This window comes from Psammomys obesus, unplaced genomic scaffold, assembly GCF_907164565.1.
Source record: "Psammomys obesus unplaced genomic scaffold, mPsaObe1.curated_primary_1811, whole genome shotgun sequence".
In the NCBI taxonomy this organism is placed as follows: Eukaryota; Metazoa; Chordata; class Mammalia; order Rodentia; family Muridae; genus Psammomys; species Psammomys obesus.
The window spans coordinates 18,673,965-18,698,326 of NW_026596073.1; the positions used below are offsets into that span (position 1 = coordinate 18,673,965).

General features: G+C 37.8%; 1 protein-coding gene across 1 annotated transcript in view; it reads right to left on the bottom strand.

The window, feature by feature from the left end:
* The window catches only part of Naaladl2 (N-acetylated alpha-linked acidic dipeptidase like 2), a 977,666-nt gene that overhangs the window by 575,378 nt on the left and 377,926 nt on the right, over window positions 1–24,362 (bottom strand). The window contains exon 4 of the mRNA XM_055626106.1: window positions 16,950–17,069. Coding sequence (XP_055482081.1) covers window positions 16,950–17,069 — 120 coding nt within the window. The remainder of the gene's footprint in view (window positions 1–16,949; window positions 17,070–24,362) is intronic.

Consider the following 24,362-nt stretch of genomic DNA (forward strand, 5'->3'; position numbering starts at 1 on the left):
ATATATATATATATATATATATATATATATATATATATATATATATAAAGTTTCTACTGTATGAGATTTCCATTACTGCCTCTCAAATACCTCTTAGTTTTAGATGTCTCTCTCCATAATCCCTCCCACATTTTCTTTATTCTCCCATCAAGTTCTCCCTCAATCATCCCAAACTGTCTCTTCTATTTCTTTTTACAAAAAGATCTATTTCTTTGGGGGATATAGGACTATTTAGTTGATTTACCTGGTCCTGGTTCAGCTTTAGTAAGTCAAATCGATCAAGAAAATTGTCCATTTCATTTAGATTTTCAAATTTTGTGGCATATAGACTTTTGAAGTAAGTCCTAATGATTGTTTGGATTTCCTCAGTGTCTGTAGTTATGTCCCCCTTTTCATTTCTGATTTTGTTGATTTGGGTGGTGTCTCTCTGCCTTTTAGTTTGCTTGGCTAAGGGTTTGTCGATCTTGTTGATTTTCTCAAAGAACCAGCTCTTGGTTTCATTGATTGTTTGAATTGTTTTATTTGTTTCTAATTGATTGATTTCAGCCCTGAATTTGATTATTTCCAGCCATCTACTCCTTCTTGGTGTGTCTGCTTCTTCTTTTTCTAGGGTTTTTAAGTGAGCCATTAAGTTGCTTGAATGAGCTCTCACGAATTTCTTCTTGAAGGCAATTAGTGCTATGAACTTTCCTCTTAGCATTGCTTTCATTGTGTCCCACAAGTTTGGGTATGTTGTGTCTTCATTTTCATTGAGTTCTAGGAAGACTTTAACTTTTTTCTTTATTTCTTCCCTGACCCAGCTGTCATTTAGTAACAAGTTGCTCAGTTTCCATGTGTGTGTAGGCTTTTTGCTATTTCTGTTGTTTTTGTTGAAGTCCAACTTTATCCCATGGTGATCAGACAAGATACAAGGGATTATTTCAGTCTTCTTGTATCTGTTGAGGCTTGCTTTGTGACCAACTATATTGTCTATTTTGAAGAAGGTTCCATGAGGTGCTGAGAAGAAGGTAAATTCTTTTGTGTTTGGATGTAAAGTTCTGTAACTGTCTGTGAGGTCCATTTGATTCATGACCTCTGTCAGAGTTATTGTTTCTTTGTTTAATTTCTGTTTTGTTGACCTGTCCTTTGTTGAGAGTGGGGTGTTGAAGTCTCCCACTATTAATGTGTGGGGATCTATATGTGGTTTAAATTTTATTAATGTTTCTTTAACAAATGTGGGTGCTCTTGTATTTGGGGCATAGATGTTCAGGATTGTGATGTCTTCCTGGTGGAATTTTCCTTTGATGAGTATGAAGTGTCCTTCCCCATCTCTTTTTATTAATTTTGGTTGAAAGTCTATTTTATCAGATATTAGAATGGCTACTCCTGCTTGCTTCTTGGATCTGTTTGTTTGTAAAGTTGTCTTCCAACCTTTTACCCTCAGATAATATCTATTTTTGTGTCTTAGGTGTGTTTCTTGTATGCAACAGATTGCTGGGTTTTGTTTATGTATCCATTCTGTTAATCTGTGTCTTTTTATTGGAGAGTCGAGTCCATTGATGTTGAGAGATTAATGACCAGTGGCTGTTAGATCCCTTGATTTTGATGTTGGCTGTGGTCATTAGGTTGTGTGCTTGGTTGATTTTTGGTTTACTGTAGTAAGGTTAATTATTTCCTGTGTTTTGTTGAAAGAAGCTAATTTTTTGTGGTGTATTTACCTTTCAAGTGTCTTCTGTAATGCTGGATTTGTTTGTAGGTATTGTTGAAATTTGTTTTTGTCATTGAATATTTGTTTTCTCCGTCTATGAGGACTGAGTGTTTTGCGGGGTATAGTAGCCTGGCCTGACATCTGTGTTCTCTTAGGGTCTTCATGATATCCGTCCAGGCCCTGCTGGCTTTCATAGTGTCTGTTGAGAAGTCAGGTGTGATTCTAATGGGTTTGCCATTATATGTTACTTGGCCTTTTTCCCTTGCAGCTTTTAGTATTTTTTCTTTGTTCTGTATACTTACTGTTTTGATTATTATGTGGCGGGAGGATTTTCTTTTCTGGTCAAATTTGTTGGGTGTTCTGTAGGCCTCATGTATTCTTATTGGCCTCTCCTTTAACTTGGGGAAATTTTCTTCAATGATTTTGTTGAAAATATTTTCTGGGCCTTGGAGAAGGGAGTCTTCTTTTTCCTCTATTCCTATTATTCTTAGGTTTTGTCTTTTCATATTGTCTTGGATTTCTTGGATGGTCTGTGTCAGGATTTTTTTGGATTTAACATTTTCTTTGACAGATACATCGTTTTCTTCCATTGTATCTTCTACACCTGAGATTCTTTCTTCCATCTCTTATAGTCTGTTGGTTATGCTTCGGCTAGAAAAAAAATGTGGGGAATACCCTAGAACTCATTGGTAGAGGAGAAAACTTCCTGAACAGAACACCAACAGCACAGGCTCTAAGAGCAGCAATCAATAAATGGGACCTCATGAAATTGAAAAGCTTCTGTAAAGCAAAGGACACCATCATCAAAACAAAACGATTGCTTACAGATTGGGAAAGAATCTTCACCAACCCTTTATCTGACAGAGGACTCATATCCAGTATATATAAAGAACTAAACAAGCTGAAAAGCATCAAACCAAGTAATCCAATTAAAAAATGGGGAACAGAGCTAAGCAGAGAATTCTCAGTAGAGCAATATCGAATGGCAGAGAAGCACTTAAAGAAATGCTCAACCTCATTAGCCATTAGTGAAATGCAAATCAAAACAACCCTGAGATTTCACCTTACACCCATCAGAATGGCCAAGGTCAAAAACTCAAGTGACAACACATGCTGGAGAGGTTGTGGAGAAAGGGGAACCCTTCTCCATTGCTGGTGGGAATGTAAACTTGTACAACCATTCTGGAAATCAATCTGGCACTTTCTTAGACAACTAGGAATAGAGCTTCCTCAAGATCCAGCCATAGCACTCCTAGGCATATATCCAAAAGAGGCTCAAGTACACAAAAAGGACATTTGCTCAACCATGTTTGTAGCAGCTTTATTTGTAATAGCCAGAAGCTGGAAACAACCCAGATGCCCCTCAACTGAAGAATGGATGCAGAAACTCTGGTACATCTATACAATGGAATATTACTCAGCAATGAAAAATAAGGTAATCATGAAATTTGCAGGTAAATGGTGGGACCTGGAAAGGATCATCCTGAGTGAGTTGTCCCAGAAGCAAAAAGACACACATGGTATATACTCACTCATATAGACATACAACGTAGGACAAACCCACTAAAATCTATGCATCTAAGGAAACCAAGCAAGAGAGAGGACCCTAACTAAAATGTTCAATCCCCTCCCCCCTGAAAGGCAAAGAGGATGTACATCAAAAGAATAAGAAGAAAACAGGAAACAACGTAGAAACCTGTTACAGAGGGCCTCTGAAAGCCTCTGCCCTGCAGACTATAAAGCAGATGCTGAGCCTGATGGCCAACTGTCGGGCAGAGTGAATGGAATTTTATGTAAGAAGTGGGAAATAGTAAGAGCTGGAGAGGACATGAACTCCACAAGGAGAGCAACAGAACAAGATAATTTGAACACAGGGAACTTCCCAGAGACTCATACTCCAACCAAGGACTATTCATGGAGATAACCTAGAACCCCTGCACAGATGTAGCCCATGCCAGGTCAGTGTCCAAGTGGGTTACCTAGTAATGGGAAGAGGGACTGCCTCTGACATAATCTGATTGACCTGCTCTTTGATCACCTCCCCCTGAGGGGGGAGCAGCCTTACCAGGCCACAGTAGAGGACAATGCAGCCACTTTTGATGAGAACTGATAGACTAAGATCAGAAAGGAGGGGAAAACCTCCCCTATCAGTGTACTTGGAGAGGGGCATGCATGCAGAAAGGGGAGGGAGGGTGGGATCGGGAGGGGAGGAAGGAGGGGCTTATGGGGGGATACAAAATGAATAAAGTGTAATTAATAAAAAATTTAAAAAAGTTATAATAAAAAAAGATCTATTTGTTCCTTCTAGTACACACACACACACACACACACACACACCTGCTCTTTGTGGTTTGATGGATTATAGTGTTAAAGGAGGATTTTGTGCACTGGGTTTTCAGATGATGATTTTTGTGCCCTGAGTTCTGGTACCACCCTGCCACGTGCATTGTTATGTATATTAAACCATCACCTGTTCTCAAGAGATGTAAGGAATGTTCCTCAATTATCGCTGATTGGCTAATAAAGTTGGTGACAGCCTGGGCTGGGTGGAAGAGAGGTTTGCAGAGTTGTGAATCCCAGGCATGGGGTGTTAGGACCAGGAGGAGAGGAGGAGGAGGAGGATGGAGACAAAGAGGAGACAGGAGGTAGGCATTTGTTAACCCTGAGCACATAGCCAAGAACAGATTGCTCTGAGGACTGGTTTGATGGAGCAGAAGTCACCCAAATGAAAAAAGCAAGTATTTGGGATTTTGTCTGGGTAAGCAGACAAAATAGTAGAGTTAATGTCCTTCCAGCTCTAGTGCTTTAAGTCTTATTATAAATCGAACAAGTTTCTGTGTCTTTTATTTGAAAAACAGTTGGCTTATAAATAACTGAGCCATAATAATTTCCTCTATTAATTAATATATACAGAATAATTAATTCCTTTTCCATTGTAGCGTGGTTATCATTGGTTTAACAGCTAATATTCACATATAAGTGAATATATACCTTTTTTTTTTTTTCCTGAGTTTGGAATACCTCACTATTTTTTTTTTTTTTTTACTTCCATCCATTTGTCTGGAAATTTTATGATGTCATTTTTTTTTTTGATGGCTGAGTAATACTCTATTGTGTAATTGTAACACATTTTTTAATCTGTTTTTCCAATGAGGGATATGTAGGTTGTTTCCAATTTCTGGTTATTATGAATAAGGCAGCAATGAACTTGGTTGGGTATTTCCTCAATCTCTGCTCTCTTTGTCCCTGAGCAACGCATAGGCAGGGTAGATTTGGGGTTGAAGTTTTGTGGCTGGGTTGGGGTTCTGCTCCCTCTGCTAGGAGGCCAGTTTAGTTAGAAGGTGTCTTGTTCAGTCTCTAGGCCACTGCTACTAAAAATAATTGCTTGAATCACCCTCATATCCTCCCAGGAGCCTACCCTGACTTAGGTCTCCAGCTTGTCACAGAGATCTCTGTTTCTCTTTTCTCTACAGGCCTTCTGTCCTCTTTCCCTTTCTATTCCCAAGTCTGATTCCTACTCTCAAAAGCAGTGCTTCAAAACAGATGCTGAGCTTTATAGCCCAACATTGGGCTATGTTTAGGGAGTCTTTTGGAAAAGTGGAAAGAAAGAAAAAAGAAACTGGAGTTGACAGGAGCTCCACAAGAAGACCAACAGGACTCCTCCACAAAAGGACCAACAGGACCAACCAGGGTCCAGAGAAGCTTGCTGAGACTGAAGTATCAACCAAGGAGCATGCATAAACTGGATGTAAGCCCCCTACAAAGATGTAACAAATGGGCAGCTTAGGCTTCAAGTGTGTACTCTAGTAAAGAAAGTGGGGACTGCATCAGACAAGGGCTCACTTGCCATGTTCTTGATCACTTTCCCCTGGAGAAACTGCCATGTCAGACCATAGGGGATGAGGACATGCTCAGTCCTGATGCAACTTGATGAGCTAGGGTGGATAGGAAAGGGATCTCCCCTTTTCTGAGGTATAGGAGATGAGGAAGAGGAGAGGGAATGAAGGTATGACTGGAAGGGATGAAGAGATGGGTCTATAGCCAAGATATAAAGTGAATAAACTGATTTAATTTAAAAGAATGAGTTTTGCTCAAAAATATTCAGTTGGCATTCAAACAGTCTAGGTTCCTCTAACAAAGAAATAGATATATTTTGAAAGTTTGGATAAGAAAAGTGTATTTCTCGCTTTTCATACATTCTTAGCACCATTGCCACAACTCACATGAAGCATAACTTTGTGCTTATTGCCATATACACCTATCAGAAATATTTTATCATCAAAAAAGTGAGTCTCACAGTCTGCCAAAACAACATGGGCTCTTGCCATTTTTCTTGGTTGTTCTCAGAGGTAGATAAGATTCTTATTGCTGAAAGCACCACATGCCTTGGTTTCATAAAATAGAAAAAATATACTAGAATATATCTAGCAGCCTCCTATTTTCTTGTTTGCTTTCATGGTGCCAAGCTGCTAAAAAGGCTGATGGGAGAGAAACGTCAATTTTTTTAAACAGCTTTGAACTCCATGAATAAGACTAATTTTTCAGGAAATATGTAGATCTTTGTATAATTGTAGGATGAGATTATGACAAACTACAATACAAACAGGCAGGCAAAGTATATCGCTAGTCCTCTACAAAAACTGAAAGTGTTCTTTGCCACTGAGCTATCACTACAGCCCCTTAACTTGAAATTTCATATTATATGTCTAATATCCACTTACAAGTGAGTATATATCATATGTGTCTTTCTGTTTCTGAGTTCCTCACTCAGGATGATCTTGTCTAGATCCCACCATTTTCCTGCAAATTTCATGATTTCCTTGTTTTTAATTGCTGAGTAGTGTTCCATTTTGGAAATGTACCACAATTTCTGTATCCATTCCTCCGTTGACGGACATCTGGGTTGTTTCCAGATTCTGGCTATTACAAATAAAGCTGCTACAAACATGGTTGAGGAAATTTTCTTCTTGAGTACATGAGGATATTTTGGATATACACCTAGCAGTGGTATAGTTGGATCTTGAGGAAGCTCTATTTCTAATTGTCTGGGAAAGTGCCAGACTGATACCCAAAGTGGTTGTATCAGTTTACATTCTCACCAGCAATGGAGGAGAGTTCCCCTTTCTCCACATCCTCTACAGCATATGTTGTCACTTGAGGTTTTTTATTATTTTATTTTTTAAATATTAGTTATAATTTATTAACTTTGTATCCCAGCTGTAGTCCGCTCCCTCATTCTCTCCCAATTCCGTCTTCCCTCCCTCATCAACTCCCTGCCCTTTTCCAAGTCCATAGATAGGGGAGGTCTCCTCCCATTCCATCTGATCCTACCTTATCAGGTTTTTTCAGGACTGGCTGCAATGTCCATCTCTGTGGCCTAGCAAGGCTGTTCCTCCCTTGGAGGGGGAGGTGTCAAAGAGCCAGCAATTGAGTTTGTGTCAGAAATAGTTCCTCTTCCCCTTAATAGGGTACCCACTTGGATACTGAGCTACCATGGGTTATATCTGAGCAGGGGTTCTAGGTTATATCCATGCATGGTCCTTGATTGAAGATACAGTCTCATAAAAGACCTCTGTGCCCAGATATATTAGGTCCTTGTGGAGCTCCTTTCCTGTCCAGGTCTTACTCTCTCCCCTTCTTTCATAAGATTCCCTGCCAAAGGTTTGCTATGAGTCACAGCATCTGCTTTGATACACTGCTAGATAGTCTTTCAGAGACCCTTTGTGGTAGGCTCATGTCTCAGACAACTAGGAATAGTGCTTCTTCGAGATCAGCTATACCACTCCTAGACATATATCCAAAAGATGCTCAAGTACACAACAAGAACATTTGCTCAACCATCTTTGTAACAAATTTATTCATAATACCCAGAACCTGGAAACAACCCAGATGTCCATCAGTAGAGGAATGGATACAGAAATTGTGGTACTTTTACAGAATGGAATGCCAATCAGAAATTAAAAACAAGGAAATCATGATCTATGCAGGCAAAAGGTGGGACCTAGAAAAGATCATCCTGAGTGAGGTATTCCAGGAGCAGAAAGACACAAATGGTTTATACTCACTTAAAAGTGGGTACTAGACCTATAAGATATGACAAACATACTAAAATCTGTACACTTAAAGAAGATAAACAACAAAGAGGACCCTGGTAAGATGATCAATCCTCATTTAGAAAGATAAATGGGATGGACATTGGAAATAGGAGAAAACAAGTTAACAGGACAGGAGCCTACTGCAGAGGGCCCCTGAAAGACTATACCTAGCAGAGTATCAGAACAGATGCTACGACTCATAACCAAACCTTCGGCAGAGTGCAGGTAATCATATGAAATAAGTGAGAGTTAGTATGAGCTGGAGAGGACAGGAGCTCCACAAGGACCAAATATATCTGGGCCCAAGGGTCTTTTCTGAGACTGTTTTCTTCAACCAGGGGCCATGTATAGATGTAACCTAGAACCCCTACCCAGATATAGCCCATCACAGCTCAGTATCCAAGTGGATTCCCTAGTTAGGGGAATTGGGACTGTCTCAGACATGAACTCAGTGGCTGGCTCTTTGACCCCCCTTCCCGAGGGAGGAGCAACCTTGCTAGGCCACACAAGAGGACATTGTAGTTGTCCCTGAAGAGACCTGATAAACTAGGATCAGATGGTAGGGGAGGAGGACCTCCTCCATCAGTGGACTTAGAGAGGGGCAGGAAGGAGAGGATGGATGGAGGGTGGGATTGGGTGGAAAAGAGGGAGGGGGCTACAGCTGGAATACAAAGTAAATAAACTGTAATTAATATAAAAAATAATAAATAAAAAAAAATTTCATGAAATTTAATGAAACTCATCATTTAATATTTAGATGAATAGTTTGTTAATTTATCCTGTCAGAATCATATGGTAAGGGTTATTATACTACAGGAAATGATAAATTTCGAAGAATATTAACCTATTCTCAGTAACATTTTGAAAGTTTTATATTTATTTCTGCTATTTTAACCTCTATTAAAATATATACAATTAACCTGAAATAAAAAAGTAAAAAAAGAAAATTTCATCTTAATAATAGTATCAAAAATAAAACTCCATGCTCATGTTAATTCACTTGTGAAGTCTACTCATCATTTAGGGAAGAATGTATACCAGCACTTCACAATGTTCTCCAGAAAACAAAAAGAGGGAGACCTCCTCATCCTTCAAGGTCAGATTCAACCTACTACAATAAAAGGCCGTTATAAGATCAAAAAAGGTACAAAGTAATACCTCATATAAACACAGATTGAAAATCTCTCACAAACATCAGTAAGTAAAATTTATAAAACGTATAAAATAGAAAGTGCAGCAAGCCAACTATTATTCTAGATTTGCAAGGCTATTTCAACAGAGAAAATCAATCAGTCAATCAAACAAACAAACAAAAAAACAAATAGAGATGTTTACTGTTACAAGTGAGTACATAAAAGAAGTATCCACATAATATCAGATAAAGAAATCTCTCCTAATAAATACAAAATAATGATAGAAGAGTGCTTTCAATGAAGTACATTGATAATTGTTTTAATTGAAATCAGTGTGATCATACACAACAACAGGATCAAAGAGAAAAAGTAGATGACTATATTGACCAAAAAAACATTAAACAACTCTGTCACCCCATCATGAAAAAAAGTCAAAGAATACACAGGAACTTCCTCCCGTTAAGAGCAAATGTAAGAACACATAAACATAAAAGTTAATGGTGAGAAGTCAGTCACATCTCCACAAAAATAATGACTCATGCGAGGCTATCCCCTCTCATTATTTCCATTCTTCACTGTACTCACAGTCTTGTCTGAGTAATAAGATGAGAAAATGAAATGAAAAAAAAATCAGAATTAGAAGAAAAAAATCTGTGTTTGTTACCAGATTATATTTGTCTATGTAAAAATTTCAGATGCATAAATAGGAAAATATCTTTAATATACTGAGCAGTAGCATAAAATAAAAAAATAAAGAATTTTAAGTCAATAAAATGAAAAAATATTAACAGCAATATATATGTGTATATACACACACACACACACACACACACACACACACACACACACATATATATATACAGACATATACACACATGAAGAAATGATTCTGCATTTGTAGAGGTGAACCCAATGGATATTTTCAATAGAAGTGGGAAACAACATAATGCTGGTTGATGTGTATGAGTCTAATGTATTATTCTACCAATTATGAAATGTGAGTTAAGGTAGATTTAGTGATTGATGATGTCTTTCTGTCTTTACACTTGCCTGAATCTACAAATATTATTCAATGATTGTGTATATTATAAGAGAGTTTTTTTTAAAGCTTCTGTAAAGCAAAGATCACTGTCATCAGAACAAAACGACAGCCTACAGGTTGGGAAAGGATCTTCACCAACCCTACATTTGACAGAGGTCTAATATCCAGAATATATAAAGAGCTCAAGAAGTTAAAAAGCACAAATCAAGTAACCAAATTTAAAAATGGGGTACAGAGCTAAACAGAGAATTCTCAATAGAGGCATACCAAATGGCAGAGAAACACTTAAAGAAATGCTCAGTGTCTTTAGTCATCAGGGAAATGCAAATCAAAACCACCCTGAGATTTCACCTTACTCCCATCAGAATGGTTAAGATAAAAACTCAAGTGACTCCTATCGTTATTCCTGTCCCTCTTTCTTGTTTATCTTCTTTAGATGTACAGATTTTAGTATGTTTATCCTATCTTACAGGTCTAGTAACCACTTTTAAGTGAATAGATACTGTATGTCTTTCTGCTTCTGGGATACCTCACTCAGGATGATCTTTTCTAGATCCCACCATTTTCTTGCAAATTTCATGATTGATGATGGTGTCCTTTGCTTTACAGAAGCTTTTCAGTTTCATGAGGTCCCATTTATTGATTGTTGCTCTTAGAGCCTGGGCTGTTGGTGTTCTGTTCAGGAAGTTGTCTCCTGTGCCAATGAGTTCTACAGTCTTCCCCACTTTTTCTTCTAAGTGATTTAATGTGTCTGGTTTTATGTTGAGGTCTTTGATCCACTTGGACTTTAGTTTGGTGCAGGGTGATAAATATGGATCTATTTTCATTTTCTGCATGTAGACGTGCAGTTGGACCAGCACCCTTTGTTGAAGATGCTGTCTTTTTCCATTGAATGGTTTTGGCTTCTTTGTCAAAAATCGAGTATTCATAGGTGTGTTGGTTTATTTCTGGGTCTTCTGTTTGGTTCAGTTGATCCACCTTTCTGTTTCTATGTCAATACCATTCAGTTTTTATCACTATTGCTCTGCAGTACAGCTTGAGATCAGGGATTGAGAAGCCTTCAGACGATTTCTTGTTATACAGGATCATTTTGGAAATTCTGGGATTTTTGTTTCTCCACATGAAGTTGATAATTTTTATCTCAAGGTCTATAAATTATTGTTGGTGCTTTGATGGGAATTGCATTGAATCTGCAGATAGTTTTTGGTAGAATAGCCATTTTCACTATGTTAATCCTACCAATCCATGAGCATGGGAGATCTTTCCATATTAAAATGAAATTTTATCCCTATGGGTTTTAGTAGTTTGTGTCTTTCTGAAAATTTGTCAATGTGCCTGTTTTAAGTTGTGGCCACAAAATTATCATTGTTTTCTTTTTTAATTTAATTAATTAACTTATTCACTTATTACAATTTATTATCTTTACATCCCACTGCAGACCCCTCCCCCCCTTCAATCCTACCCACCTTCCCTCTTCTCCCCCATGCCCTTTTCCTACTCCCTTCATAGGGAAGGACCTTCTCCCCTTCTATCTGATCCTAGCCTATCATGTCTTATCAAGGTTGGCTTCATCATATTCCTCTGTGGCCTGGAAAGGCAGCACCGCCCCCCAGAGGAGGTGATCAAAGAACCTGTCTCTGAGTTCATGTCAGAGATAGTCCCTGTTCCCATTACTAGGGAACTCACTTAGAAACAGCACAGCCAATGGTTTTCCTTTGAACAGAGGCTCTATGTCCTCTCCATGCATGGCTCTTAGTTGGTGTATTGGTCTCTTCAGGACTCCCTGGTCCCAGGTGTTTTGTCTCTGTTGTTGTCCTTGTGCAGTTCCTGTCCCCTCCAGGTCTTTCTATCTCCTTCTTCTTCCATAAGGATCCTGGTACTCTTCCCAGAGTTTGGCTATGAGTCTCAGTATCTTCTTTGATACCCCAGTGGGTAGAGTCTTTTAGATGTCTCTGTGGAAGGTTCCTGTCCTGTTCTTTGTCTTCTACTACTTCTTATGTCTATCTTGTTTGCCCTTCTGAATGAGGATTAAGCATTTTCCTTCATTTTTGCTTAGCTTCTTTAGGACTATATATTTTAGTATATTTATCCAATAAAAAGACACAGACTAACAGATTAGTTGCAGAAACAGGATATAACATTCTGCTGCATTCAAGAAACATATCTCTGCAACAAAGCGAGACACTACTTCAGAGTAAAAGGCTGGAAAAGGTTTTCCAAGGAAATGAACACGAGAAGCAAGTTGGAGTAGCCATCCTAATACCTAATAAAATAGACTTTCAACCGAACAAAAACAAAAACCAAAAGAGATGGAGAGGGACACATCAAAAGAAAAATCCACCAGGAGGACATCACAATCCTGAACATGTATGCATCAAACACAAGGGCTCCTGCACATGTCAAAGAAACTTTATTAAAGCTTAAATCATACTTTGATCCCGACACCTTAATAGTGGGAGATTCTCAACACCCCACTCTCACCAAGGGATAGATCATTGAGACAGAAGCTAAACAGAGAAATAATGACACTTACAGAGGTCTTAAATCAAATGGACCTAGTAGATGTCTACAGAACCTTTCACCCAAACACAAAAAAGAGTATATCTTCTCAGCACCTCATGGAACCATCTGCAAAATTGACCATATAGTCTGGAACAAAGCAAGCCTAAACAGATACAAGACAATTGAAATAATTCCTTGTATCATATCGGACCACAGTGGTCTAAAACTAGACCTCAACAATAGCAAATAACAAAAAGCCTACACACAAATGATAACTGAAGAACTCTCTACACAATGACAATTGGGTCAGGGAGGAAATAAAGAAAGAAATTAAATAGTTCCCAGAACTTAATGAAAATTAAAGTACAACTTACCTAACTTATGGGACACAATGAAATCAGTGCTAAGAGGAAATTTCATAGCACTAAGTGCCTTCATAAAGAAAATTGAGGCATCTCATGAAAGCAAGTTAATGGTTCACCTGAAAGCGCTAAGGAAAAAAAAGAAGCAGATACACTCAAAAGGAGTAGACAGCTAGAAATAATCAAACTCAGGTATGAAATCAATACACTAAAAACAAAGAAAACAGTACAAAGAATCAACGACACCAAGAGCTAGTTCTATGAGAAAATCAACAAGGTAGAGAAACCCTTAGCCAAACTAACTAAAAGACAGAGGCACATTGTCCAAATCAACAAAATCAGAAATGAAAAGGGGAACATAACAATAGACACTGAGGAAATCCAAAGAATCACTAGGTCCTACTTCAAAAGCCTATATCCAACAAAATTTGAAAATATAAATGAAATGGACAATTTTTCTTGATAGATTTCATTTACCAAAGCTGAATCAAGATCAGGTAAATAAATTAAATAATCCTACATACCCTAAGGAAATAAAAGCTGTCATCCAAAGTCTCACATACAAAATAAGCCCAGAGCCAGATGGTTTCAGCACAGAATTGTGTGTTTTACTGACCATGACTGTGTTTCTTAATTTTTTCACGAAATAGAACATATTAGTTGAGAAAGTTTTCTTTAGCTATACATGAATATTTTAAAGGATTTATTGTACTTTAAAAGATTGTCCAGCAAAAAAAATTGCACATTTTTATTTTCAAAACATTCAGAATTCTCAAGAGAGGAATATCTAATGGCAGAGAAATACTTAAAGAAATGTTCAAAGTCCTTAGTCATCAGGGAAATGCAAATCAAAATGACACTGAGATTTCACCTTACACCCATCAGAATGGCTAAGATCAAAAACTCAAGTGACTTGAGCAAAGTTTGGGTATGTACCTAGCAGTGGTATAGCTGGGTCTTGAGGAAACACTATTCCTAATTGTCTGAGAAAACACCAGATAGATTTCCAGAGTGGTTGTACCAGTTTACATTCCCACCAGCAGTGGAGGAGGGTTCCCCTTTCTCCACAACCTCTCCAGCATGTGTTGTCACTTGAGTTTTTCATTTTGGCCATTCTGATGGGTGTAAGGTGATATCTCAGGGTCGTTTTGATTTGCATTTCCCTGATGGCTAATGAGGTTGAGCATTTCTTAAAGTGTTTCTCTGCCGTTCAATATTACTCTGTCGAGAATTCTCTGTTTAGCTCTGTTCCCCATTTTTTAAGTGGATTACTTGGTTTGCTGTTTTTCAGCTTCTTTAGTTCTTTGTATATACTGGATATTAGTCCTCTGTCAGATAAAGGGTTAGTGAAGATTCTTTCCCAATCTGTAGGCAGTCTTTTTGTTTTGATCAGTCCTGTTAGGCCATAGAGGAGGTCTTCGCAGCCAGTCCTGAGGGTACCTGATAAAAGAGGATCCGATGAATGGGGAGGAGGTCCCCCCCCATCAGTGGACTTGGAAAGGGGCATGGTGGAGATGAGGGAGGGAGGGTGGGATTGGGAGGGAATGAGGGAGTGGGATACGGCTGGGATACAGAGTTAATAAAATGTAACTGATAAGAAAAAAATAAAATTAAAAAAAAAAAAACCTAAAATAAAAATTCAAGTGACAACACATGCTGGAGAAGATATGGAGAAAGGAGAACCCTCCTTCACTGCTGGTGGGAATGTAAACTTGTACAACCACTCTGGAAATCATTCTGGTGCTTTCTCAGACAATTAGGAATAGTGCTTCCTCAAAATCCAGCTATACCACTCTTAGGCATATATCCAAAGGACACTCAAGTATACAACAAGAACATTTGCTCAACCATGTTTGTAGCAGCTTTATTTGTAATAGCCAGAAGCTGGAAACAGCCCAGATGCCCCTCAGTTGAGGAATGGATACAGAAAGTGTGGTACGTCTACACAATGGAATATTACTCAGCAATAAAAAACATGAAATATAATAATAATAAATAAAAAAGGAAATCATGAAATTTGCTGGTAAATGGTGGGATCTGGAAAATATCATCCTGAGTGGGGTATTCCCAGAAGCAGAAAGACACACAGGGCATATACTCACTCATAAGTAGATATTAGACATATAATATAGGATAAACATACTAAAAATCTGTACACCTATGGAAGCTAATCAAGAAGGAGGACTCTGGCTAAGATGCTCAATCCCCATTCAGAAAGGCAAAGAGGATGGACATCGGAGGAGGGAGAAAACAGGGAATAGGACAGGTGTCTACCACAGAGGACCTCTGAAAGTCTCTACCTTGCAGGGTATCTAGGCAGATACTGAGACTCATAGTCAAATTTTGGGCAAAGTGCAAGTAATCTTATGAAAGATGTGGGAGATAGTAAGACCTGGAGAGGACAGGAGTTCCACAAGGAGAGTAGCAGATCCAAAAAGCCTGGGCACAGGGATCTTTTCTGAAACTAATACTCCAGCCAAGAACCATTCGTGCGATGGCCTGGAACCCCTGCACAGAGGTAGCCCATGGCAATTTAGTGTCCAAGTGGGTTCCATAGTAAGGAACAGGGCTGTCTCTGACACGATCTAATTGGCCTGCTCTTTGATCACCTCTCCCTGAGTGTGGAGTGTCCTTACCAGGCCACAGAGGAAGACAATGAGCCACTCCTGATGAGACCTGATAGACTAGGAACAGAGGGAAGGGGAGGAGGACCTCCCTTATCAGTGGACTGGAAGAGGGGCATGGATTGGGAAGAGGGAGGGAGGGTAGGATTGGGAGGGGAGGAGGGAGGGAACTACATGGGAAATATGAAGTGAATAAACTGTAATTAATAAAAATAATTTTAAAAACATTCACATTTTTAACCAGGTGTGCATGATTTGACACTGATTAAATATAAATACATATTTGAAGATAATAAAAAATAAGTACAGAAAGTCCTCATCCTATCTTCTTTCATTTCTTCCCTCTTTTCTTTTATCCTTTGTTTCTTTGAAACAGTGAGCCAAGTAGACAAGGCTAGCCCCAAGCTTACAGATTAACCTGCCTCTGCCACCCGAGTTCTGGAACTAGACATATATACCACTATGCCTGGCCTCTTTTTTTTCTTACCAGTTCATCCAATAGTTTTATGGAAATACTGGGCTTGGGCATTAGCAAAACCATTTAAGAATGTATAAGAAAACGTTGAATTTATCTTCCGAACAAGGGTCTTCTTGTTACATAACCACAATGAATATTCTTTCTAAACAAATAAAGAAACAATAGGCAGCAGTCCTGAATATATATTGTGTTAGATCCTTATCCAGTATTTAGTTTGACCTGCTTTAATTATATAAATGCTTCTAGTAGATAAATGTTAATAAATTCAATTTAAACAAAATAAATGAAATTTCTACACCTCCTTAGCCTATTATATTTAATTGGATTACTGAGCACAGGCAGTAACTGTGAAGTTACAGTTTACAAAATTAATCACAGATGAGCATAAGTCAGTTAAATTTTGATCTATAGGATGCATGCACATGAGCCAGTTTTGACAACAGGTTGGAATTTTCCCATATGTTCTGAGAAGAGGGAGCTCAGGTTCTTTATGTCAGCAGTTTCTATGTGTACCTTTATACAGGCACACTCCTTGGCTAGGAGCTCACAGACTCACTCAACCCCAAATTTGGGTTTACCCTCCATTAAGAAATACAAACGTCAATTTCTTTTCATTAAAGATCTTAATTTATTATATTTTCAAAATGATAATTTTTTCTCTGTGTGCATATCTTTGTCTCTGTCTCTGTCCCTGCCCTTCTCTGTCTCCCTCTCCATAATTTCAAAAGCACCTACCACAAACAGCACAAAAGAATTGACTTACTGATAGGGGAGGACCTCCTCCCCTTTCATTTGACCCTGTTTTATCAGGTATCTTCAAGGATGGCTGCAAAGTCCTCCTCTGTGGCCTAACAGGACTGCTCCTCCAGGGAGGAGACCAGGGAGGGAGTTGGGGAGGAGGAGGGAATGAGGGAGCAGGATACAGCTGGGACACAGAGTTAACAAATTGTAACTAAAAAGAAAAATAAAAAATTTAAAAAAAAGAATTGACTTACTCTCTCACCAAATAAGAGCCTTTGGACTGACCTTATACAGCAGTGGGAATTTTCCTAATTTCAGGAGTGCAATTTGATTTGTTACATTTTTCAACTTTGTAATCCGTTTCAGGTCATCTGTAGTTCCATAACTCACATCGATGACATCAGCCTGAAAGAGAAGAAAATACAAAGAAAAATAAAGCCTTATTATGTTGAAAATAATGTCAGTTACCCAGTTGTTTGTAGTTACTCAAATCTTCCAAGTCAACATAATTTTATCTCCCATCCTGTCCTAATTTTTACTTTCTAATTTTTCCAGTTACAATGGTACCTCTGATTTAAAGATAAAACTTTTTGTGGCTTTTTTTTTTTTGCCTTTTTCCTCCTGTACAAGTTGAAAATCGTCATCGTGGTTTTCATATATCCATGTTTCATGAGTTATTTTACAAACACATTCTTTAGGATCAATAATAATATTGCCAACCTCAGGCTTGCAGGCTCAATAAGCTATTATTATTATTATTATTATTATTATTATTATTATTATTATTATCAAGTACAAAATCCTCTATGTAATTAACTGTGCACAAATGAAGTGTTAATGGTGCTCAAATGACTAGATATCAATGACAGTCATTGGTTATGTCATTCCACCAAAATGCAGCACTTTGTTCTTGAAAAAAATGGTAACAATTAACCATTTATGCGACAATTCCACCACGCCTTACTACATATTGTTCTTTTTTAAAAGTCCCCCCTTTCCTCAAGTAAACTATTTATGAACATGTGAAACCTCTGTCAGCCGTCCTGGTTCCTGTTAATGTTTTTCTTCTTGGAAGATTCTGAAATCCTGGACCCATCAAAGACCTTTCTAGGAGGCAAGATGATTCCTTTTGAATCTGCTTTCTTTAATACTTATAATTAAAATAAATTGTTTTTGCAGGTTCTAAGGTTTATGTAATACATAATGTATTCTTTCAAATTTCAAATTCAAAAATACTCAGCTCACCATAGACACTATGATGAAAGGACTGGGAGGAAGTAGACAGAGAAAGAAAGAGGGTACAAAGTAGCTAAAACAGCATTTCATCAGGAGGAACATAAACAGTGTCTTCAGATGCTGCCTTTGAGCACAGGATTCTGTTTCAAGAAATCATGAGTATTTTATGCAGTCAAGAAGCAGAAAGCAATGGACACACGCCACTCCCCAGTTCCATTTTTTCTATGACAAAATCTATGCCCCAGTAATGCAATGGTGAGACTCCCAGTGGGAAACTCTTCTTACTGAAAATAATGTAGTCACTAGAGTCTCCCACAGGGATGACTAAAGGTCCATTTATCACTTGATAATTTTAGATTCTCTCAGGCTGACAATTGGCATCAACCATCACTTATAGCTATCACATTTATCAACATCTTGAAAACTTTGCTAATAACAGCAAGACCCATTCCAGTCTGTACCTATCAGATAAATTGTATTCTACCTTTGCACAATCATATATGAACTTTCATTCATTTTGTTTCCAGATAATCTGTGTCTGCCACTGTGCCTGTGGTGTGTGTGTGTGTGTGTTGCATATATGTGTGCATGCAGGTGTGGTGCACAGTTTCAATTTCTACTAGTAGGAAATTTCTTGTGAAGGGCACACTGCACACTATTTTCCCCAATTATTCAACATGTTGTCAGCTCCTGAGACATGTAATTAAATAATTATGCAATATCTGAAAAGTTAAGTCATAGTTTCAAATGGAATTGTAAAAAAAAAAAATCTAATAGTTAAAACACTTCCATAAGAGTATTTTAACTATAATTTTCTTCCTATTAAAATATTATTAACTCAGTGCCTTTAATATAATCTTTGAGATTACAGATATCATTACGATATAAATAACTGTTGATCTATGATCTTAAGGGTCTGATTAAATAAATTGTGTCACATAATATTAATGATTTTACTGCAAACAGAATAAAAATTATTTCTATTTCAAATTAGTAACTATATGCTATTTTTTTGAGATTCAGTGACCACACCTAAAAACAGACTATTACTCTATTAATCATATCAATGAACATATTTCTCATATTCTGGAAATGGCTGAAGAAAAATGTCACTGCTTTGGGTGGATATGAGTGGTGGCTTTTGTTTATATGTATATGTTCATATATTTTGTTCATAGGTATGTATCATATGCTTATCACATATATGTATATATATCAGAAATGTATAATAATTACAAAAATGTCAATTGTGAAAAATACTACACATTGGAAATTATCAATAGTTTAAACAATCTATCCAAAGTTCAATCAGTTCTTCAGTTTACCTCATGTAAAATACATGTCAATAAATGGAAGTTTTTGGCATAGAAGAGAGTGTTATCCTCACAAAAATGTTTTTCATCACAGACGAATCTATACATATCTATTTTAGCTTGCTTATATTGAGGCTATCTATTAAATACCAATAATTACTGTAGTCTCAGTTTTCTGATGACTTAGAGTTTGATAAATTCATTTACTGGCTTTTAAAGATTTTTTTTTTTTTCTGATCATGTCCTTTCTGAAAATCTCTCCTATTTTCCTTTAGGAAAACTGAAAATCATAGCTGCAAAAAGTATTGAATTGTTCTGGTGTACAAATCACTATACAATGATATGTTAAAATGCCAATATGCTCTTTTCCACATGGGCACATTGCCACAATGACTCTATTGTGACTGCATGTCTCCAATCATGTTAGAAAATCATACACTAGACCATCAGAAACACAGTAGTTAGTTTATGCTCCAAACTAGAGATGAAGTCAAATCTTACATTATATTTTGAATGTAGAACAAGGAACTTAAGACAACAACAACTGCAAAGCAATAACATATATTATTCCATGATAAAGTGAAATAATTTTACTAGCTTGATACCAAAGTTGTTTGACAGAGATGGCTGGGATTTCTGGCAAAATCTTTCAGTAGAAGGATTCAGCAATGAGATATTAGCTAAGCTTGGAACAAAAACATGGAGGGATAACATTATCCACAACAAGATTTTTATGGTTTATAATGGAATTGACATAAATAAAAATAGTTGATAAAAAGAAGCCATAGAAATCAGAAAGCAAGGCTTCTTGTGTAATGAAGGTTATAAAATATTAAGATATTATGTACCAATCAACTGTTAAAAGTGTTTCAGTTTTATTGTGAAAAATATTTTCTTTAAACTGTCAAGCTTTAGAGTTGTTAATCAGACACACTTTGGAACAATAACAATAACAAAAATATTATTTGATCAATCTATGTGCCAGGAACACTCTGTTTAAGACCCATCACAGATAGCAATCCAATGTCACTATGACATCATGAATAGTGAAAGTGAGAACAGGAACAAGGAAAGAATCTCTCTATGTTCTCAATGGAATTCAGGTGTGCTGCAAACTCTGTGGAGTCATCTCCTGGAGGCTATTTCACCAAGAGAGGTTGGCAACAACTTGATTCCGCTGAAGAAAATTTCATGGTGCTAACTGGTTAAACAGGGCAAGTTAGTAATCAGAACCAGAAAATCTGAAAGACCATTTAAAGCAATCAATTAAAAAAAAAAAAACAAATTAGAGGTGTGACCATCAACAGTCTACCAATAATGTTATCTCTCAATTTGAAGAATGCAGAATAATCAGGGAGATGGGTCTCTGGGCATACCTCCTAGGGAGTTATCTTGATTACATTAATTGGCATAGGAAGACCCATTTCCTGTTTTAAAAATCCTGAACTCCATAGAATTAAGAAGATGAGCTCATTCAGAAAGGCAAAGAGGATGGACATGAGAAGAGGGAGAAAACAGGGAACAGGACAGGAGCCTACCACAGAGGGCCTCTGAAAGACTGTACCCTACAGAATATCAAAGCTTTTGCTAAGACTTACAACCAAACTTTGGGAGGAGAGCAGGGAATCTTTTGAAAGAAGGGGGATATAGAAAGACCTGGAGGAGACAGAAGCTCCACAAGGAGAGCAACAGAACCAAAATATCTGGTCCCAGGGGTCTTTTCTGAGACTTCTACTCCAACCAAGGACCATTCATGGAGGTCACCTAGAACCCCTGCACAGAAGTAGCCCATGGCAGTTTAGTGTCCGAGTGGGTTCCATAGTAACTGGAACAGGGATTGTCTCTGACATGAACTGATTGGTCTGCTCTTTGATCACCTTCCCCTCAGGGGGGTGCAACCTTACCAGTCCACAGAGGAAGACAATGTAGCCACTCCTAATGAGACCTGATAGACTAGGATCAGAAGGAAAGGGAGGAAGACCTCCCTATCAGTGGACTGGGAGAGGGACAGGGGTGGGGAAGAGGGAAAGAGCATGGGATTGGGAGGGGAGGAGAGAATGAGGTAAAGGGGGGATACAAAGTGAATAAACAATAATTAAAAAAATAAATAAATAATTTCAAAAATAGACTTATCTTTGTAAATAACATTTTTTAAATCCAAGCAAACCCTTAAAACAACAGTGAAAATATTCATCAAATAGTAATAAAGTAAGTGATGATCATGTCATAGAATTATAAATAGGACTGACAACCTTTAATCCCAATACTCTGGAGATAGAGGAAGGGCTATAAGGTCAGCCATAATTCCATAAAGAGACCATGACTCAAGACAAAACTGAATAAATGAACATAGTCAAATTTATTATGGGTATATTTAAACATTTTTGTGTGTACTTTTTAAAATTTTTGTTAAGTTAATTTACATCTTGGTCATAGGTCCCTCCCAGCACCATCCTCCTTCCCACATCCTCTCTTTCCAACCCAGACACCCAAGCTCATCTATTCACATTGGGACTGAGTTCACCTTCCTCCTCTGTGACCTAGTAGGGAAGTCCCATCAGCGGAAAGTGATCAAAAAGCAGACAACATAGTCTGTGTCAGAGATCTTTCCCGCTTGTGTAAGTAGTGGGCTGACATGCAGCCTTAGATGTCCATCGGACTTATCTTCTTGGGGTCTGCGCATTGTAGTATTCTATCTTGTACTATAGGACTAAAATCTGCTTATAAGTGAGTATACACTATGTTTGGCTTTCTGGGTCCATGTTACTTCACTCAGGATGATCTTTTCTAGCTCTATCCATTTGCGTACAAATTTCATGATTTCCATTTTTTTTAATGGCTGAGTAGTATTCCATTGTGTAAATGTTCTTCAGTCGAGGGACATCTGAGTTGTTTCCAGTTTCTGGCTATTATGAATTGAGCTGGTATTGACACGGTTGAGCAAACATCCTTGTTTTATTGTGGAACATCTTGTGGGTAGATGCCCAGGAGTAGTGTAGAGCTGATTCTTGAGGTCAGCAAAGTGGCTGGATATAAGATTAATTCAAAAAAATCAGTAGCCCTTCTATATACATATAACAAAAGAGCTTAGAAAGAAATTAGGAAAGCAAACAACACCCTTTATAACAGCCAAAGATCATATAAAGTATCTAGGGGTAATTCTAACCAAGGAAGTCAAAGAACTGTACGACAAGTCTCTGAAGAAAGAAACTGAAGAAGATACCAGAAGATGGCAAGATCTCACATGTTCATTGCTCAGTAGGATTAACATAGTAAAAATTGCCATCTTACCCAAGGCAGTTTACAGATTCAATGCAATCCCCATCAAAATAGCAACACACTTTTTCATAGACCTTGAAAGAGCAATTCTAAACTTCATATGGAAAAAACAGAAAGCCCAGAGTAGCGAAAAACATCCTATACAATAATAGAACTATTGGAAGTATCTCCATACCTGATCTCAAGCTATACTATAGAGCAATATTAATTAAAAAGAAAAAGCCTACATGGTACTGGCATAGAAATAGGCTGGTTGATGAATGAAATCGATTTGAAGACCCAGAAATAAACCCATACACCTATGCACACTTGATTTGTGACAGAGGAACCAAAGCCATACAATGGAAAAAGATAGCATCTTCAACAATTGGTGCTGTGTAACTAGATGTCTACATGTAGGAAACTACAAATAGAGCCTTATTTCTCACCCTGCTCAAAACCCTGATCCAAGTAGATCAAAGACCTCAATGTTGGTCTCCTTGTGGAGCCAAAATATCTGGGCCCAAGGAGGGGTCCTTCAGAGACTGATGAGTCAACTAAGGACCATGCATGGAAAGGACCTAGACCCCTTGCTCAGATGTAGCCCATTGGCAGCTCAGTATCCATGGGGATTCCCTAGTAAGAGAAGCAGGAGCACGGACTTGGTTGCCTGATCCTTGATCACTTCTCCTGGTGGGCAACCTAGAGAGCCCACATAGAAAGAGAATCCAGACAGTCCTGATGAGAATTGACAGGCTAGGATCAGATAGTAAGGAAGACCTCCCCAGTCAGTGGACTAGGGAAGGCATTGGGGAGTGAGGAAGAGGGATGTAGGGTGGGACTAGAAGGAGATGAGGAAGGGGCTACAGTCGGGATACAAAGTGAATATTTTGTAATTAATAATAATAATTTTTAAAATACCTCAATGTAAAACCAGATGCACTAACCATGCTAGAGGAGAAAGTGGCTAACAGCCTTGATCTCATTGGCACAAGTACAACTCCCTGAACAGAACACTAACAGCTCAGGCTCTATGCTCTACAATTAAAAAATAGGACCTCTTGAAACTGAGAAGGACTCTATAAATAGAACAAAACAGTAGTCTATATATTTGGAAAAGATATTTAAACATTTTAACACTAAAAACTCCACATATATTGTGATGCGATTACAAATGGTCCATCAGTTACCTTTGTTTCAAAACTCACTTGGGTAGTAAACAGACCATTTGAAACGAGACATAGAAGGTCTTTTGTGGCTAAGGGATCACGTGCAGATTTTTTTAATTAATCACAGTTGCATGTAGCTGTCTTCATAATCATTTATCTCAGACTTTTATATATGATTTTCCAAAACATGGAACACACAGGGGAAAACAGCATGACAAGTAAAATGCTGGACCATGGTCACCCATACAGACCTGCCCCAGGGCCACAGTGCGATGCTGATCAACTGAAAGCTCGTCTTCAAAGAAACACTCACAGTATTTGAACAGTGCACTTTTACTCTTGTTTCCCAGATTTCTCCAATTTTTATCTACAACAAAAGTCAGTTAGAGCCAAAGGCCTGCAGTTCTGTTGTTTTTCATTTCTCAGCCATGGAAAATCCAAGAGATTTTGACTTATGAAGGCTGTTTTAATAGTGATATGTGTTTTTTTTTTCCTTTTTTAGACTTTCTAGCAAAATATGGGGCATAGTGTTCAGACATCATGAGCTAAACTACTGTGCCCTGAAGACATATATAAAAGCAAGCCATATCATGAGATCAGTTTGTCATATATGACCATTTTGCATTCTCAAATAAAATGTCTCATCTCTGAAATCTTTGAGCCCTCAAATTAATGTATATCTTATTATTGATTCATGATTTAAGGGCATTTTCTTTAGTAAT